This window comes from Pyxicephalus adspersus, chromosome 8, assembly GCF_032062135.1.
Source record: "Pyxicephalus adspersus chromosome 8, UCB_Pads_2.0, whole genome shotgun sequence".
In the NCBI taxonomy this organism is placed as follows: domain Eukaryota; kingdom Metazoa; phylum Chordata; class Amphibia; order Anura; family Pyxicephalidae; genus Pyxicephalus; species Pyxicephalus adspersus.
This window is the reverse complement of record NC_092865.1, coordinates 11,931,186-11,949,241: the sequence shown is the minus strand read 5'-3', so window position 1 is coordinate 11,949,241 and position 18,056 is coordinate 11,931,186. Positions and strand designations below refer to the sequence as shown.

General features: G+C 37.3%; 1 protein-coding gene across 9 annotated transcripts; it reads left to right on the top strand.

Moving 5' to 3' along the window:
- The first annotated feature begins 853 nt into the window (after positions 1–853).
- FUBP1 (far upstream element binding protein 1) lies at positions 854–17,989 on the top strand. Of its 9 annotated transcripts, XR_011921895.1 has the most exons (23): positions 856–1,041; positions 3,015–3,108; positions 3,828–3,866; positions 3,974–4,013; positions 4,788–4,837; positions 4,923–4,994; positions 5,619–5,676; positions 5,761–5,923; positions 6,006–6,104; positions 6,190–6,291; positions 6,694–6,796; positions 6,873–6,973; positions 7,954–8,095; positions 8,185–8,345; positions 8,786–8,940; positions 9,031–9,110; positions 9,779–9,907; positions 10,231–10,305; positions 10,734–10,793; positions 11,360–11,508; positions 14,001–14,112; positions 14,637–14,713; positions 15,198–17,989. XR_011921895.1 is itself a non-coding variant. In XM_072419514.1 (21 exons), exons 1-21 carry the CDS (start codon positions 949–951, stop codon positions 14,034–14,036), a joined length of 2,001 nt encoding a protein of 666 aa, XP_072275615.1. In that variant the 5' UTR covers positions 856–948; the 3' UTR covers positions 14,037–17,989. The 9 variants fall into 9 exon arrangements, 6 of the variants coding, with proteins under 6 accessions (XP_072275617.1, XP_072275615.1, XP_072275621.1 ...); XR_011921893.1 differs by having other exon boundaries at positions 14,637–17,989; XR_011921894.1 differs by having other exon boundaries at positions 14,001–14,713.
- Positions 17,990–18,056: the final 67 nt, after the last annotated feature.

The following is an 18,056-nucleotide window of genomic DNA, read 5'->3' as shown; positions in this document are numbered from 1 at the left end:
ACATTTTTTTTCTTTTAAGTGCAGCACCCTTTCATCAAAAGGAAAAAAAATTGCCGATCTCATGCATGCGCAGTGACAACGGAGGACCCAATGGAAGAAACTTCCCGACGAATAAACTGATCTCCGGGATTAAAGTGTGATTTTTTTTTATTATTATTATTTTGGTTTACTTCCGCTTTATTATACAGCGTTTTGGGTTGCCTCATTTAATGCTCCTGTTTGAATTTGTTGGCTTTATAACTATAGGAGATATTCACACGAACCCATGGTTCATGCAGCAATGCGCAGCATACACGTCGTTGTGCAGACATTCAACCCCGTAACACATGACCCTGCATGACCAAGCAATGTGTTTTAAAATATGTGGCATACATTATATTTATATGTTGATCAGCCCATATACACACCGCAAACATAAAATAGAAATAATTTCCATGTCTGTGAGTGAAAACACTGAAAGGGGTTTTGTCCCTAAATGAATGCCATAGATTGGGTATTTTTTCTATAGGTATCAGCCCTGTTTTACCCCAAGGCTTATAACACATTCAACATGTGTCTAAAAAAACAAATGAATGTAAATTTTTCCTTTAAAAAAAAAGTGCGGACAAAAGTAACCCAATAGCAGCCGTCCTTTCCCAAGGGCAACTCCCTCCCCTCACAGGACGCCGCCATTTTGTCTCTCATATAGAAGCCCACCAGCAGCCCGCGCACAACACTCAGAGAAGGCGACAGAAGAGTCACGTGATCATCCCTCACGCGATCACCACAGGCCCGCGAGAACTGAAAGCGGGCTTTTCTACAAAGGCAACCGCCTGTGACGCGTACTTCTCGCGAGACTTGACGACACGGGGTTACCAGCGAGGTACTTCGGGCGCCATTTTCTCTCTTCACTTCACTCTGCGCGGCCACTCATCTACACACGGTGCAGGCACTTCGAGCTCCGCTGACATGGCCGACTATTCTACCGTCCCACCACCGAACGCTAACTCAGCTGCCGGGGTAAACGATGCTTTCTTGGACGCGCTGCAGAGGGCAAGACAGGTGAGGCGCCGGTGAGGGAGGCACGGGGCCCGGGACATTAAGGTTGAGGGGGAAAAGGGCGCTACTAGGCCCCGGGCTTGGATAGGCCGCGGCGGGACATTTGGAGGCTAAACATCGCTATAATACCAACTTTTCTTCGTATTTACCCTCCGTGGTATTTATTATGTTGCCTCTTTACACAGCTTTCCCTCCGTTTTCTCCACCATTATTACCATTTGGGTTATATCAGTACGGGAAGGGTTGGTAACCATAACATCGTGATTTATTTCATTTTTGTATTGCCCGCCCACGTGCCTTTTATTTTTTATGTGTGCGTGAATCTATTTTTTTCGTTTCTCCTTTCATCAATGTAAGTTTATTTCTACATCATTTTTATTTGCTGGGGAATTTTTAGTCTTTGTCCCTGAGAGGAAGTGAGGGAAATCCAAAACTTGTCTCTTCCAATTCATCTTTAAACGTGGGATTTTGTTCATATTTTAGCCCATCACTGTGTTGATTTATGAAAGGGTGCACCTTCATCTTATGAAATTTACCCTAATTTCCTGTGGGGTCACAGGCTGGAAAAAGAGGGGAGTTATTTTTTTTATAGTATATTGCTTCCAAAAAAAAACTCAAAATGAAGTGGGTTTTTTTTACTTTGGACTGGCCATGTGCTTTAATGGCCTCAGGCAATTCAGTTAAAAATTACTGTTAATGGAATGAAATGTAACGGATCCAACAAGCTGTAGGATTCTTGTATATTTAGGACCAACTGATTTTTTTTATTGGATTGGTATATAAAGTTTATTTTACTGTTGTAGCTAATTTTTTCAGTTCTTTTAATGCAAAGAAAGAGGAAATCCCTGTAAAGTGAAAGGAAGTTCCCTTTTTCATAATCACATGTCCCCATTTCCTGTCCCTGCTATTTGTAACTCAGGCTTTTCTTGATACCTAAAATTGTCATTAGGAAAATAAATCTTTGCATTGAGTGTTGTCCCTGGAGCCTTGTAGCTGGGTGCAGCAGCTGATATATTTTAGTAATCACCCTCTGTTTGGATAGTTACTGAAACATTAGGTCACAATACAGGGACCACCACCTGCCTACAGCACCTTAACACCCAATGCTGGGGGATCACTGTATATTGGGTAATACTGCAATAAAAATATACTTTTAACTTCATAAAAATGTAAAATATAAACCCTTAGGCTTAGTTTGTTTAAACTGCTTTTAAAAAGTTTGCTGCATAAAATTGTAATGCAACTTTTTGGAATGTTACATGTAGTAACTTCATAAAACGATCCACGTTGTTCTGTTTAAATCTCCACCCCACACTGTCCATCTAGAGTATTACAAGCTGGGGTAAAAGGTGTGGCATCATTTTCCAAACATTAGGACTGTAGGAACCAAAGGTGATTGCTGTTTGCAGCCAGCGGGGTGGCGATGTTACTAGACAGTGTGAGCTGCAAATTTATGTGGGCAAAAAAAAAGAAATGGAAGGCATGTGAAAAGGGTTATTATATAGAACAATAAGCATCATCATGTGTCAAATAAAAACCAAATTTACTTTCCACACACTGTTATACTCGCTGGTCTCCTTTCGTCGTAGGGCACCACCATCTTCTTCCTTCTCTTTTTGCAACCTCTATCCATCTTCAATAGCTGAGCTGGCTGATGGCAAAATGCCTGTGCAAGTGTGCAGGAGTTTAGTCCCAGCATTTGCAACCTGTTTGCTGGGTAACCTGTTATCCAACGCTGTGCTGCGCATAAATGTTTGTGGCAGAAGGGGCATCAATAGTACCTTTCTATAATATAGCCCTGCTTGCCTGATCACACATTTGTAAAGTGGTACAGGAAAAAGCTTCATCAGGTTTTACCTGGGAACTTGTTGCTATAAACAGCTACCTCATATATTATGAATAAATGAATAAATGTTCCCTGTTAGGGGTCTTTGTATAATTGTCTTTAATCCCATTTCTCAATGTTATTCTTTCAGATTGCTGCTAAAATAGGAGGGGATACAGCACCACCACCTATGAACTCCAATGACTATAACTTTTCAGGGCAGAAGAGACCACTAGATGATGGAGGTTTGTGTTTTTTCTTCTGTTAACTTGATTGTTTTTTCTTTAATTTTTAGCTTAATTGATTGAGGATGTAAAATAATTTAGGTTAATTTAGGTTTTTATTTTTTGTAGTTTGAGTATTATCACAAGCATGTTTAAGCTGTCTAGAGATAAGTCATAGTAATGCTTGTTTTTTAGTCAGTGGATTTAAGAGCAGGGCACAGCAATGCCTAATCTTAGCCTCTGTGCAGGAGCTTTATGTAACTTTGCTTACTGGAGTTTAGCTTTAAAGCACATCTCCTGGAAAATACATTTAGTTTTGCAGAGTAGGTAAGGGGTGGACGATCTGTCACTTTTTTCAGTTTTTTTTTTTTTAAATGACTGCTGTTTGATAGATTCTCCTCACTTTGGGAGATTTTTCTAACTTTCTGTTATGTATTGGAGCAGGAAGTGAAGAGAAGTTTCCCCAATGGTACGCAGTTGGCTAAAAGGAAAATGACCTGGCAACTTTTCAACTTTTACCAAAACAATATATTTTTAAACACATTCTGTGTTAGTTCATTTAAAGTAAAATTACAGCAGCACGCTTTGCTTTCCCTTGTTTTTGGATGGGTCTCAGAGTCTCCTTAGGTACTCTTGGCAGTGGTGTAGTGAGTAGGTGTAGACATATTAGAGGCAGTGACTTTATGGGAATGGAGTTAGTTACTGGATGGTAAATTTTTTTTTTACTTCATTTGTTTTAGATCAGCCAGAGGCAAAGAAAGTAGCTCCAACAAATGACTGTAAGTGCTGTATAAACCTGCTTGTTTGTTTTTTCAATCTCTTGAAATATATACAGACAAAGATACAAAAATCCATGGTAATTGGTTTTGTTTTCCTTTTCTTAAAGCTTTTCAACCTCAGATGCCGCAAATGCATCAACAACAGAGGTAAGTGTTGTGTGAACATTTGTATATAGTTGGTGCTCCCTGGCATTGTTTCTTAAATAACTTTACCACCCTTAAAGGAAACAAAATTCCCCCAACACCTATCATGCTTTTACTGCTTATAGGTTTAGCTTTTACCGGGTCACATAGGTTATCTGATGCTGGAGGTTTGTTGAATAAATTTAGGTGGGCAGACTGAACTCTGAAAGCCCACTTGATGTATTATTGCTGGTGCAGAAAGGTACTTGGAGTTGGGAGAGAAGTGCAGCTTGTATTATGCATGATTGTTACCTTGCAGATTGCCAATTTAGCTACAAATATGGCTCGTACTGGCCAAAGGTAGCATGCACAATATTTGTGTAGCATTTATAGTTTTGTGACTATCTTCTGGTAGGTCATATACATTCAGAAAAGAAAGTTACTTCTGCTCAATAAAAGCCTTTTCTACAGAGAAGAGTCACAACTCGGGAGCAATTGTATCCGAATAACCTTGATTCTGTATTTTCTTCACTTCAAATTTCATATTATGAAGCAGCCTTTATCATGAGCCTGTTACTTTATTATTAATTTGCTTTGCCTCAGCTGCTTGTTTTGAGTGGTGCATCAAATGTCAGACAAAAAGGCTGAAATTTCATGGTGGGGCATGCATTAAGGAAAGGGGAAAGCACTCTGGACTTGAGCATGTAGCACATTGGGACATCAGCAGTACCAATCAAATTAGAGCAAAAACTTTTGTGTTTATAGTGAGTTTATATATATATTTTTTTTCTTCCCCAGGTCCGTTGTTACAGAAGAGTACAAAGTTCCCGATGGAATGGTTGGATTCAGTATGTATTACCTAATGTTAAATTTGTAATACATTATATCCATTGTATTGTCTGCTCTTGTTCATATTTTTTTTTCCTTTAATAGTAATTGGTAGAGGTGGTGAACAAATATCACGCATTCAACAGGAATCTGGCTGCAAGATTCAGATTGCTCCAGGTAAATATTGCGCTTACTAGTATGAATGTTAACATTCATTTTTAATCATAACCAGTTTTAGGTTTCTTTTGCTTGTTATGATCTGTGCTCCACGTTCCTTTTTTTTTTTTTTTTTTTTTTTTTTTAGTAAATGTAAGGCCAAAACATTTAGTTTAATTTCAGGTAGTGTTCATCCAGAAATAAGCAAATATTTCCTTTGAATTGTGATTAGAGGTTTAATTAAACGTCCTTATGTAGACACAACTAAAGGGAAGCGGAAAGCCTTTAAAAAGAGAGCTAAATCCTTTTATAACGTAAGTTCCACTCTGTATTTGTTTTGGTGACTGCATAGAGTATTGGAATTTTTCTTTTAGTTCAGGTAACAATGCTACTCTTGACTCTCCACTTGCTTTTTAAGCAGGTTTTTAACCCTTACAGTGCTAGTGTCACTGCTATGGCTTTTTCAGTTAGGTCTTGTGTTTGCCAGAGTTTGCTCTTGCACATTCTTATTCGGCAATTGCCAACGTTTTAGGATTCCTGGTTATCTTTACCATGTATGATTCTGAGCTTTCCCAGTTAGTGACACAAGCTTGTTGTTAAAGGTCATATTTGCCGTTTTTAATTCAAATTCTCATGTCATTTCAGATAGTGGTGGAATGCCAGATAGGTCCTGCACATTAACTGGAACCCCTGATTCTGTCCAGTAAGTAAAGCAGTACCTGCACTTGCTCAGATTTGGTGAGTATTAAAACCTATTACAAATTTGCTAATTTTATTTTTATTGCAGGGCTGCCAAAAGGTTGCTAGATCAAATAGTTGAAAAGGGACGGCCCACTCCCGGATATCATGGAGATGGCCCTGGTGGGAACTCTGTTCAAGAAATTATGATTCCAGCTGGAAAAGCAGGACTGGTCATTGGCAAAGGAGGGGAAACCATCAAACAGCTTCAGGTATGAGAGCATATTTTTAACACTGCATCTGACCAAAATGCTTTACAGATGGTTTTACCTTTAATTTTTAATTTTCTCCCAGGAACGTGCAGGTGTCAAGATGGTCATGATTCAAGATGGACCCCAAAATACAGGAGCAGACAAGCCATTAAGAATTACAGGAGATCCATACAAAGTGCAGGTACTAAAAACTAAACTTCTTGACCTGTAACTAGAAACTCATAAGACGAGCTTGTTAAGTAAATTTTTTTTTTATACCCCTCCAGCAAGCGAAGGAAATGGTGTTAGAATTAATACGTGATCAAGGAGGTTTCAGAGATGCAAGAAATGAATATGGCTCAAGATTAGGTGGAAATGAAGGGATTGATGTAAGTATGAATACTGTTTTCTGTCTAGTTAATCCTAAAAAACCATCTAGTTATGCTTTTTTAATTATTATTGAAGCAAATGTTACCTAGCATTTATGATCTGTCTGGTAAAAATAGATTTATGTTTAAAAAAAAAAAAAAAAAACTTGACTTGCTGATACACTGCACCATTCTTACTGTTAAACATTTATTTTTCCATGAAACCTGGGGCTTGGTGAGAATTTTTAGTTAGCTGAATGTAACTTCAGCTACCCCCACAGTTGTAGTTATAAAAGATTTGATGCTAATAGACTTAATTTATAACACTATTGCAGTATGTCCACAATTTTGGGGTGGGGGATCTGTAGTGTGATGCTTAGGAATCTTTTTCTGGTGCCATACTTATTCTGTCTGTTTTTCAAGGTACCCATACCACGGTTTGCTGTTGGAATTGTAATAGGCAGAAATGGTGAAATGATCAAGAAAATTCAGAGTGATGCAGGTGTCAGGATCCAATTTAAACCTGGTATGTATCTTTCTTGTTTTTTTTTGTGGCTTGCTTTATAAAATGTTGTTTCCTGACAGTTTTTTTTCTCTTGTAGATGATGGTTCAACACCAGAAAGAATAGCACAGATAACGGGTCCACCCGACAGATGTCAACATGCTGCAGAAATCATTACAGACTTGCTTCGCAGTGTCCAGGTTTGTATTTATTTTCAGAGTATTGTGCCTGTTCTTTGATGGAATTTATAAATGGCTTTAATTTTACAAGAACAATGCTGAGAATATAATGGAGTATATAAATGTAGTGTTCAGTGTGGAGTGTCTATTAGAGAACACTACACCATGCACCCAATTGCTTTCATATTTTTCAGGATTTCTGTCAAAGCTCCACCCACCTGAACATTTTTTCATTCTTTAAGTTGTTATCCTTTATGTGTGCGCAATTAATCACGAGGGAGGGTGGTCTGTCTTGGTTTTGTGCTTCAGTCAACCTGTGAATAAATGTGCACATAGTGTGGATGCAACTTCTCAACAAGAACCCTTTTCTCAGATTTCCAGAGAGGCTTAAATGCAAGAGCATCAAGCATCTTTAACCTCCTTAGCGGTAACCCCGGGCCACACTCGGGGTGAAATTGCCAGGGAGTTTTAAAAATTTACCTTGTAACCGGTGCCCGTGGCATCCTTCACCGATGCCCAGTATCTTCTTCCCTTGTCGATGGCTGGCATCTGCGTGGGAATGCGAGGCCAGGGGAAGCAGATGCCAGGAGGCAGGACCATGCAGAAAATGTAAAAGCTAAGTATTTTTGAATATAGTGCTTTTACATTAAAAAATACTTAATATTTATACTGCCAGGGAGGTTATACTGCCAGGGCGGTTAAGAAGTCTTGCTTTGTTTGCAGTGACTTTTATTCATGATGGCACACTTTGCACTCTGAATAGGATAGTTTATAGCAAGTCATCAGCTTGCTGTAAAGTTTACATGTCAATATGGGAATGTCTTCACCCCAATAGTTTAAAGAAACCTTGCTTTGCTAAAGGTAGGAAAATGTGTCATGGAACACTGGATGTTTCTCTACACTTTTAAGTTATTCAATTATGTATTCATTAACATACCTTTTTAAATAGCCTACCCCTTTTATTAAAACTTTTCGGCTAATTTTCTGTCTATTACACACAGGCTGGAAACGCTGGAGGACCTGGTCCAGGTGGCAGAGGAAGGGGCAGAGGACAAGGAAACTGGAATATGGGCCCTCCAGGTGGTCTGCAGGAATTTAACTTTGCTGTTCCCACAGTGAAAACTGGGCTCATCATTGGAAAAGGTATTCACACTAACACTGCTTTCTGATTGCTGTTAAGTATCATAAATGGTTTAGGTGATAAATTAATAATTGGACTTTGTCTTTCTAAGGTGGGGAAACAATTAAGAACATAAGTCAACAATCCGGAGCCAGAATAGAACTTCAGAGAAACCCTCCACCAAATTCAGATCCAAACATGAAGCTATTTACTGTGCGTGGTTCTCCACAACAGATAGACTATGCAAGGCAACTTATTGAAGAAAAAATCGGGGTATGTACAATGTTCATATTTGTAGAATTTATAACAGCTGACCAGAATTATTCATAAGGACAGCATGTTTTAGGATTCGTCCATTTTTTTAGTTTGTACCGCCCAGACATATTGCATCTTTGGTAATTGTAAGAAAGGCACGTATTTGCTAAAGAGACGATTCCCTTTACCCCATGTTAAAATACTTTGTGGTCATGTGTGTCATTGGACATAGAAAGTCTGAGCAGTTCTAAAAAAAAAAAAATGTTTAGTGTTAGTGGATGATATGGTCATTTTTCTGCATCTACTTTACTGCTTCAGATGATTCTTAGATTAGTACTTGTAAATAATGAGTAATGGCCATACAACAGCTTCTAATAGTATTGTACATTCTGGTTTCATGAGCTTTGGTTATGTTGAAAATTAGTATGTATAAAGATGCAAATTTCTTATTTCTTTAGGGCCCAGTTAATCCCTTAGGCCCTCCAGTTCCTCATGGGCCACCTGGTGGTGTACCTGGCCCCCATGGACCTCCTGGACCCCCTGGCCCTGGTGCTCCTATGGGACCATACAACCCTCCACCATACAACCCTGGTCCTCCAGGCCCAGCACCACAGTAAGTAAAAATACCTTGTTTTGTATGAAATGCATTGTTTGTATTTGTAATTTGTGTATTTACTCATATTTTTTTTTTTTTTTGTTAAAGTGGTCCTCCCGCACCATATGCTCCTCAGGGCTGGGGCAACACATACCCACATTGGCAGCAGCCAGCTCAGCCAGACCCAAGTAAGTAATGTTGCAATTTGCATTTTTCTTTTAATGTGTGCATTAATATGGGTAGTATCATTTTACACAGAATTTGGGTGTATGGTTTACATTTTAAATTTAGGAGTCCTACATTTACATTTGGTCCAGTTGGCTAGGAAAAAAAAAACGTGCATGTGCTTCATTGAGTAGCGGAATGCTCATGACAGTTTGGGTTGATCGCAGCAGTGATCATAATGCTTCATTTTGATTTTCACTGCACAGTCATTGAACATGCTTCTCTGTGCTGTACATTATTAGGCATGATGTAATTTAGCCCAGCAGATCCTTCAGCAAAATCTAGAGAAAATCAGGCCCTTTCACATAGGCCCTTAGGCAGGTTTAAGCACTAATGGGGAATGCAAAGGAAAGGTTTCCATTTTGGCATATTATGTATTAGTTTCCTGCAGTATGCAGGAAACTGCGGCCACTTGGATTATTTGCAAGAACACTCGGGTCATTTAGATGGGTTATAAAGTCCTCCTTTTTCTAGTCTGCCCATATGTCAACTCAGTCAGGTGCCCCCTCAGTGTTCAAAGATTTTTTTTTTTTTTTTTTTGGTGTGGATGGGTAGGGTGTATGGGTGGTAATTTTTTGCAGGTTTGTTTACATACATTACTCTATAAAGAGTGTGATGTTTAATTTCTTAGGTAAAGCAGGAGCAGACCCCAATTCTGCAGCATGGGCAGCTTATTATGCTCACTATTATCAGCAGCAAGCACCCCAGCCACCCGCAGCTCCATCTGCTGGACCAGCTACAACCCAAACTAATGGACAAGGTAGCATCTCAGTTATAATACTTAATAGGAAATCTGTTCTGTGGAGGAAAACAACTGGACACAATGTGGGAACCAGTGCTGGAATTCTACATCCACCCAATATTTTGTGTGATGTGGAGTGTAAAGTTTTTGGTTTAGCCATTGAGGATTGTTTTTTTCTTTAGGTAGCATGTTGATTTGTTTTGCTCACATTACATGCTTTGCATGCACATGTGTGTGTGAGTCGTTTAGCGAATGTGTGTCTCTTCCTTTTCATGTCTCATTCTTGTTTTGCATGTGTGTTTTGCAGTACTGTAGTATTTATTTTCTCTCCTTTTGTTTAGTTGATGCCCCAGCAGCCCCTCAAGCTGGGCAAGTGGATTATACAAAAGCATGGGAAGAGTATTACAAAAAAATGGGTAAGTAACATCCATCTTTTTTTGCATCTTCAGATAAATTTGAAAACTTCTTCAAAATCAAACTAATTAATAGTCTAAACAGAAGTGAAAATGGCTACATTGGTTTTTATCTTCACATTAATTTTCCATTTATTAGGTTTGATTTATTATCACTTCAATGTCACTTGGGCCCATTTTTGTTCTCTAAAAGAGAGCATGTGCCCAATGAGAAGTCTTACTAACTCTCCCTAGGCTTTACACAAACCTACTTTTTTGGCACATGTTTGTGTTGCTCATTCCCTATACATGAAACCATGGTCATGGTAAATTTGATTTTCAGTACTATACCTTTTTCTGTTTATTTTGCTGCTACTTGTCACATGACTGTGCCTTTGTATAGTATAAATCCTTTATAAGCCTGTTTTTTAAATGTGTTCTTGTCCTCTTAGGCCAGCAAGCCCCACCTCAAGACTATTCAAAAGCTTGGGAAGAATATTACAAAAAGCAAGGCAAGTTTTTTTTTTTCTGTTGTAATTTGTTTAGGATTTGGGCATTTTAGCTAAGCTTTAGTACATAGTACAATTTTTGAAATTGCAGGATTTTAGGTTATGCCTTGTGTAGTAAAGCAAAATTGAAGTTAAGGTCCCTCCTGACTTGTTCAGAATGCTGCACAAATTGAGACTTAAACTTTTTTTTTTTAAATGGGAGTCACCTCTTTTGTTTATAAACAGTATTTTTAAATTTTCCAAAAATGAGATCTAGATTCATTTTAGGAGACCTTGACAGATACTTAGTGTTTTTAAAAGTTGCTTGCTTTTTACAGTTCTCATCAAACCATACATGCCCCAATGGGGCATCAGAATTTTGCATCTATTAAATTCTTTTAACGTATTAGGGGTTACCTAATTTTTTTTGACGGTGGTCACCTGCATAGTGGGGGAATGTTCAAAACTGGAAAAAAGTAAAGAAATTTAATTTATGTACACATCTAGTTAAAATACTGGTGGGCATTTTAGTGCCACTTAAGGCTGTTGTTTTTTTTCCTCATTGACAATCCATTTCTTCCCTATTTTAGGCCAAACGGTTCCAGCTGCAGGTGCAGCACCACCTGCTGGCCAGCCTGATTACAGCGCAGCCTGGGCAGAGTACTACAGACAACAAGCTGCATATTACGCACAGACCACAACTACCCAAACAATGCCACAGCACCCTCCTGCACCAGCGGTAAGTTATTAAAATCAGAATGTGGTTAAATTTTGAGACGCTCTGTTTGCCCTTGATAAATAGTAAACACGTTTAAAAAGAATTCCTGTGCAAAATGTGGTTTCTGTGTGATCACAACATTTTCCCCTTTCAGGGCTAATGAAACCATACAGGAAGCAGCCAACATTTGTTAACCAATCTTTCCTTAGGGTGTCTCCTGAGTTGGCTTCCTTTAAAAGGAATGTCTAGTTTAACTCTTTGTATGTCTTATGTATTTCCTCTGCACAGGGCCAGTAATGCGAAGTGGACAGTACAGTATTTGCTTCATTGTGTTGGGGAAAACCTTTGTAAAATGTTTGGATGCAGACGCCTTGATGAAGATCTTAATTTGTTTGTTTTTGGTTTAAAATGTTTTTTGAAAAATGTACAGAAACTATCACTACTGACTGATAGGAGGCTATATTTCTGTGTAGAAATGACAAATTGGTTTGTTTTTAGTATATTAGTGTAGATGTACACATTCCAGCAAATGTATTTGCAACAATTATGTGGTCAAAGAATGCTTTTGTGATATAAATGTACTTTTTTCAATGTATACTTCAACACTTTTAAAAATGCCTGTTTTGTGCTTTACAATAAATAATATGAAACCTCCTGTGTCGGTAAGTTGGATATGTGAGTATTTAAAAGGAACATGCTGTTTTTTTGTTTTTTTTATTATTTTTTATGAATGGTTAAAAAAAACAGGTAATGGAAGTATTTTTTAACATACAAAATTTTTCTCTTTAGTTTCTCTTTAAGAGAGAGAACTGTATTTTATGCTCTTGTAGGTTTGAAATTACATTTGCTGTAGTAAGCATTACATGTTTGCTTTTTCATGCATGTATATAACCTTGAAGCAGGCACGTTTAAAAGACCACTGTTATGACCTGTAAAGCACTCTTCATACCTTTTTTCTTTTTTTTGTTTTCATAAATTGATATATTTCCAGACTGTTTTGTGTGCTGTTTTATTTTTCAATACTGTGTAGTTATAGGAAAATCGATTAGTCCTACTTTGTTCTACAAAACAAACGCTAAACCGGCTATGTAGTAAACATTTATCCATCATAAAAAGAACCAATTTTTTTTTTTTTTTGAACAGTCGGAACTGCTGTTGCTTACTTGTTAACGATGGTGCTCTTTATTGCTAATTCCAGTTTGAGGACCTGGAACAAGCATTTCATGATTGGCTGTGCACCAGGTCAGTGACACGCCATACCGTAAGGGCAACAGGGTGTCAGCCTTACACTTTTAAAAAAAAGTCAGCAATGGTAGTTCCCATGGTGTTTTCAATTCAAAGAGGTTCTCCAGGAAAAATCTTTAGTGTCTTTTATACTGTGCGTTGGAGATATGGATCCACCCCATATATTATAAATCTCCTAAACAATCTGGTGGGTGGTTCCATCTCTCCTGCTGTTCTGAAGGATTTGTGATACCAAGCATCAATCTGTGATTCTAGATGGCATTTCACCTACATGGGGAGATAGTGACTGACAAGGCCTCCAACCCATTACTTTCAGTTAGCTTGAGCTCTGTACCCTTAGGCTTGATGCAGATGCTACCATACATTGAGCAAATGATGCTTTAAAATATTTTATATTATACTTTTCCATCCCTGCAATTGAGGATACTAGTTTGTCTGCACTTCGCTGATTTCAGGTAAGGGCCAAGTCCTAACTCTTGAATGAATAAAGAGCTGTAAATTACAATTTCCTGACAAGTTAGTGGTGCTTTATTTTTTCGTGGCAAACATAGAGGTTTCCAGGAAAAAAAGGAAGTCCTCTGTTTGTAGACCTCCCCTAACTCCGCTTCTGTAGTTTGCAATGAACTGGATTAAAGAACATCTGATGTATAACTATACAACCAAACATATTGTCATTTTGTAGTGGAACCATTGTATCTGGTTGGGCTTCACTTTCATACATTTTAAGCTGTGAGATGGGTAATTTGCTGTTAGAGGTGTCAGAGCTAAGGACAGCTCTGTTGATGAGAAGCAAACGAGGGCTTTCTATTTTCCCTGGAAATGCCCTATAAGATTCTACTGGCACTCTGTACAGATCCTGGTTGACATGACTCTGCAACCATATAAAGTGTGTTTTTTTTTTTTTTTTTTTTTTTAATTTGTTAGTAGGTAAACAAAATCTCTCAAATAAAAGTAGCCTATGTTCAGTGGTAATTTTTAGATGTTTTCTTTTCAATGCATATGTATGCTGTTTTGTATAGTGCCATTTGTGCACAGAATGCCAACAGAGCTCTATTGTGAACAAAAATTGCCAGCATGCATAATTCTGTTTCTGCCTATTAGCCCTTCAGATCCCTGTGTTTACTAATAATGCAGTTGAACTAGGATGAAAATAAAATGTAATGCATTCCATGATTCATTAATGTTATTTAGACTTTAAATGTCCTTGTGACTAATTTAATGCTTACTCTGCATAACATGCCAGTTCACTATTGCTTCTGTTCTATTAGATCCCTATCAAATGCAGTCTTTTGCCCATTCTCTGAAGTAAGCCTATGATCCAGTATAGGAGTAGCTCTGTTATTGTGAGGAGAACTGTGCATCATCCTAGATACATGCACTGTAAGTACCTCAAATGATCAATGTCCTGCAATGATCTTGCTGTGCAGTGCTTGTGTAATACACAATATGATATTATATAGATATTATGTGGATTATCAGGTAAGTATGTAGGCCTAGCTTCAGGAAGTGTTTTTTTTCCTTGACACTTTTCTATTTTATTTAAAATTACTGCAATTTCAATATAAGTCTGCAAAGTTCAGTTGGTGACATACTGTTCTAGGTTGCTGCTTTTTATTTATGCCTTTTCATGTAGTTTAACCTGAACCTGTACATTTTAGTGCTGCAATGTAACTTCATCTAGTCTCTGATGGCTTTTTTTTTCCTGTTATGTGCTAGTGTTTTGGTTTCTCCACCTCCTACCTGATTCAGAAATAGGCAGATAAATTATTCTTCGTTCAGTTTTATGACTATATTTCTTTATAAACTTGAGACTGACGTGTTCCAGTAAATTTAAGTTGACATTTTATGACCGTTGAAATTGGAGGCTGTCAATCTAATTCCAGGTCTTAATATTATCTATATAGTTGGAAAGAGGTGACCTATTTAATCCTCAGTGCCTTCCCAGATCTTCCACCTTAGGTTTTGCTGCACAGTACCTCAGGTAAGCACAACCTAAGGAAACATATATGCATAATATCAATGATGTTGTCCCATTGAGGTTTGTGCTTGTTTTTTTGCTGAAATCTGCAACGTTAACATGCAATTGGACTGCATTTAATGATATTTAATAGGGAGGTGTCTGTTTTATTTATTTTTTTAAAGCAAGTTATTTGTGTTCCTTAGTTTGCACACAATTATTGCTTTTGTTTTCCTGAACATATTTAATATTGTACAAAATAAAAAAGGACCTAAAATGTCTTTCTGCTACACCAAAAATACCTTGCAATGGCAGATGTATATTCTTTGTCAGGATTTCTCTTTAAATTGTATGCCAATGAGCAGAGTATGATCTTGTTGTTTTTCTTTTTCTCTAAGATCATTTATTGACATTTTCCAAGAAATGTACTGATTCTATCATTAAAGTCCTGCATATTTTGTACATTTTTACAAGAGTTTCAAAACCCTGCCTTCATTTTCACACACAGTGCTGAAGATGCTGCAATTGATAGCTCATAAAATCAGGTCCTGAGGTAGTTCCCACCCATAAGGAGGAATCCTTTTCTGTGTATGCCATTGGTGAGCCGATGAGCATGGACGTGTAGAAGGGCTCATGTAGAAGGTAACACAATAATGATGCATAATAGTGCAGATTGTCTTTGATCACTATTGATGCTTTTTGAACGTTTTTGCCCTCTAAATTACTGTCATACAGTAGTGTTTATATTTCTGCAAATTATGTACCTTGTTGATAGAACTATCCGAATGAGCCTGATTTTATTTGAGACGTGATGTGTTTTTTTGCAATTGGTTGTAGGGCTTGTGTCTTTTATTTTTTTCTCTCTCCCTTTCAAGTTTACAAACCTGATATTTTATGCAGAATAGAATATTGACTCCCTTTTTTTTCCTCCCCCACTGTGTTATGTATCAAAACTGAACTGTGTTCAAGTATTTAGGTTTTTACTTCTGTAAATGTAAGTTAGCAAATTTTGACTTGAGGCAGGTACACTTTCATGGAGTAGATAAATGTTACAGAATGAGATATTTTGTATTAATGTACTCAAAGCCGCTCTACATGTGGCTTTTTAACAATTGTAGAGCTACCCATTATACTAAAACTTGCTGCACCTGTTTCAACATAGCTTGATTATTACCTCTTACCATTTCTGAATGTAGTCTACTTGGCTTTCTCCATAGATGTTCAGTGACTTGTCTTAGTTCGTTTAGGTCAAATCTGCCAAAACAAAATTAGTTTTGGAAGCCAGCATGTGGGTTTATTTTGCCAGCTACCAAGAAAACTTTTCTTGGTAAAGGTAGAAAGTATTCAATGTTGTCCTTGGTGACAAACGGGAAGTGTAAGATTCGAACAGGTTTAACGTTACTGTGTTGCTCAAAGAAAAAAACGAGTATTTCTGCAAAGAGCGCTCGTACTTGCCTCACTGCCAGTCTGCAATTGACAGAACTTCCAAAAAATGTATATTCAGCTTGAATGCTTTGGAAGAAGGGGCTGTGTGTTACCTGGTATCCTGCTCAACTGAGTAGTGTAATCTACTGGCCTCTAAGTTTTCACTTTCTTTGGAGGATCCACAGAGCACACCAGTAAACCAGGAATCTGCCAGTCCAGGAAGTGTCATATATTGAAGATTTTTTTTTTTTTTTTTTTTTTTTTTTTTAGTCCTCTTTCAGTAATGCAAGGGCAGGAGAGTGAAATATGAGCCCTCTTTGTAAGGAACACTTTATTTTTATCTGGCAACAAGGTACTTTTTTTTTTTGGACTTTTTTTTAATGTTTTCTGGGTTATGAATATTCAGCCATGGATCCTTGTCCATAAAACTGGATGTAGGAAGCTTGTTTGTGGCAATTGCCCTTATTTCCCAGTGTAGGATGAGACTTTCCTGACACATTGAATATATTTACCCTCATGTGTCCTAATAACCAGTGAGAACCTTTTTGAAGTTTAACATCTGTACGTTCTTGTCCATGACTCAAATGCCCTCATTTCTTAGCTTAATACAGGGAAATACTGGACCCTAACCTTGTCCTACCACTTCCAGAAAAAAAACAGGAGTTGGGATTTTTTTTTTTATTACAACTAATTTAGTAGGTAATTCTCAATAGCTAATTTTGTCTTCTATTTAAGGAGAAGATTTAATTGCAAGGTTTTTAGAATGCATACTTAGAGGAGTTAAAATATTTAGGATTTCTACTAAATGCATTTTTCTGAACATGTCTTCAATATGCTGGCTTTATAGCTTTATTTTTACGGTATGTAGCTTTTTGTTTTCCGATGCTGTAATTTACTAACCCTGTTATATATTTATATATAGTTTTTGCTGTGACTTGCTAACAATTTAATAGTTTCATATATAAAATCTGTGGGTATTTAATATTGACAAGTGTGCTGTCACATATGTGTCACACAAATGTGAATGCATTTCTATCCTTTGTGAAATGTTGCCCACGGATGATAGTGGTCGTAAGTTCAGAAGATCAGCCCCTGTATCTTGTCTAAAGCCTGTATCCTAGTCGACAATCATAAGGATTGAGGTAACTCTTATGCTTTAATCTGTATATATATAACATGCACAGATCTTTGCACAATTGCGTGCCTATCAAATGTCAGAAAAGGGTTTTTTTCCTGGAGCAATGAAAAGAAGTTTCGGGGACACATTATTGCTTTGTTTTTTTACCTCCAGTGTAAATTTTCTTTTTGGATAGTGGTGAAAAATGAATGCATCCAATTTTTTCCCTTTTTGGAAAATTCCTGTTTCTGTCTAAGAGGTACATGGCAATTAGAGGAAGATTTGGAGCTTCTAAATCCATTGCTTGTGTATCTTTGGGGCGGGCATAAAAATGACAATTCTAACCTTCACACTATCCAAAAACAGAATTTTGACATGCTTTGTTTTTTTTTGTTTTTTTAAATCAATAGGTTATCTGTGTGTTAAAGCGGTATACTATAATACATAATCCTATATAAAGGTTGCTAATATACAACTTACAGCCGGCTGTGCTACACATTCTTCACAATAGACCATTGTTTGATTCCAAATAGTTAATGTTTAATTCCTCAGAAATTACCACATATTGGTACACATCTAGTTACTATCCCACTTTCAGGTAAATTTAATAAATAAATACTGCACATCCCTGGAAAGTGTAAGATTCAACTTGGAATATTAAATTTCAACAAACTGTATTGCTTGCAGCTGCATATGCATTACATGTGAAGTTATTTTTACTGTTTTAATATTGTACGTAATAAACTCAAATGACCCAGCCTCCAGTTTTGTCTGATATTGTGTGTGGCTTTTAATGTGTGTACAGTTATTAAAGGATTGTATGGG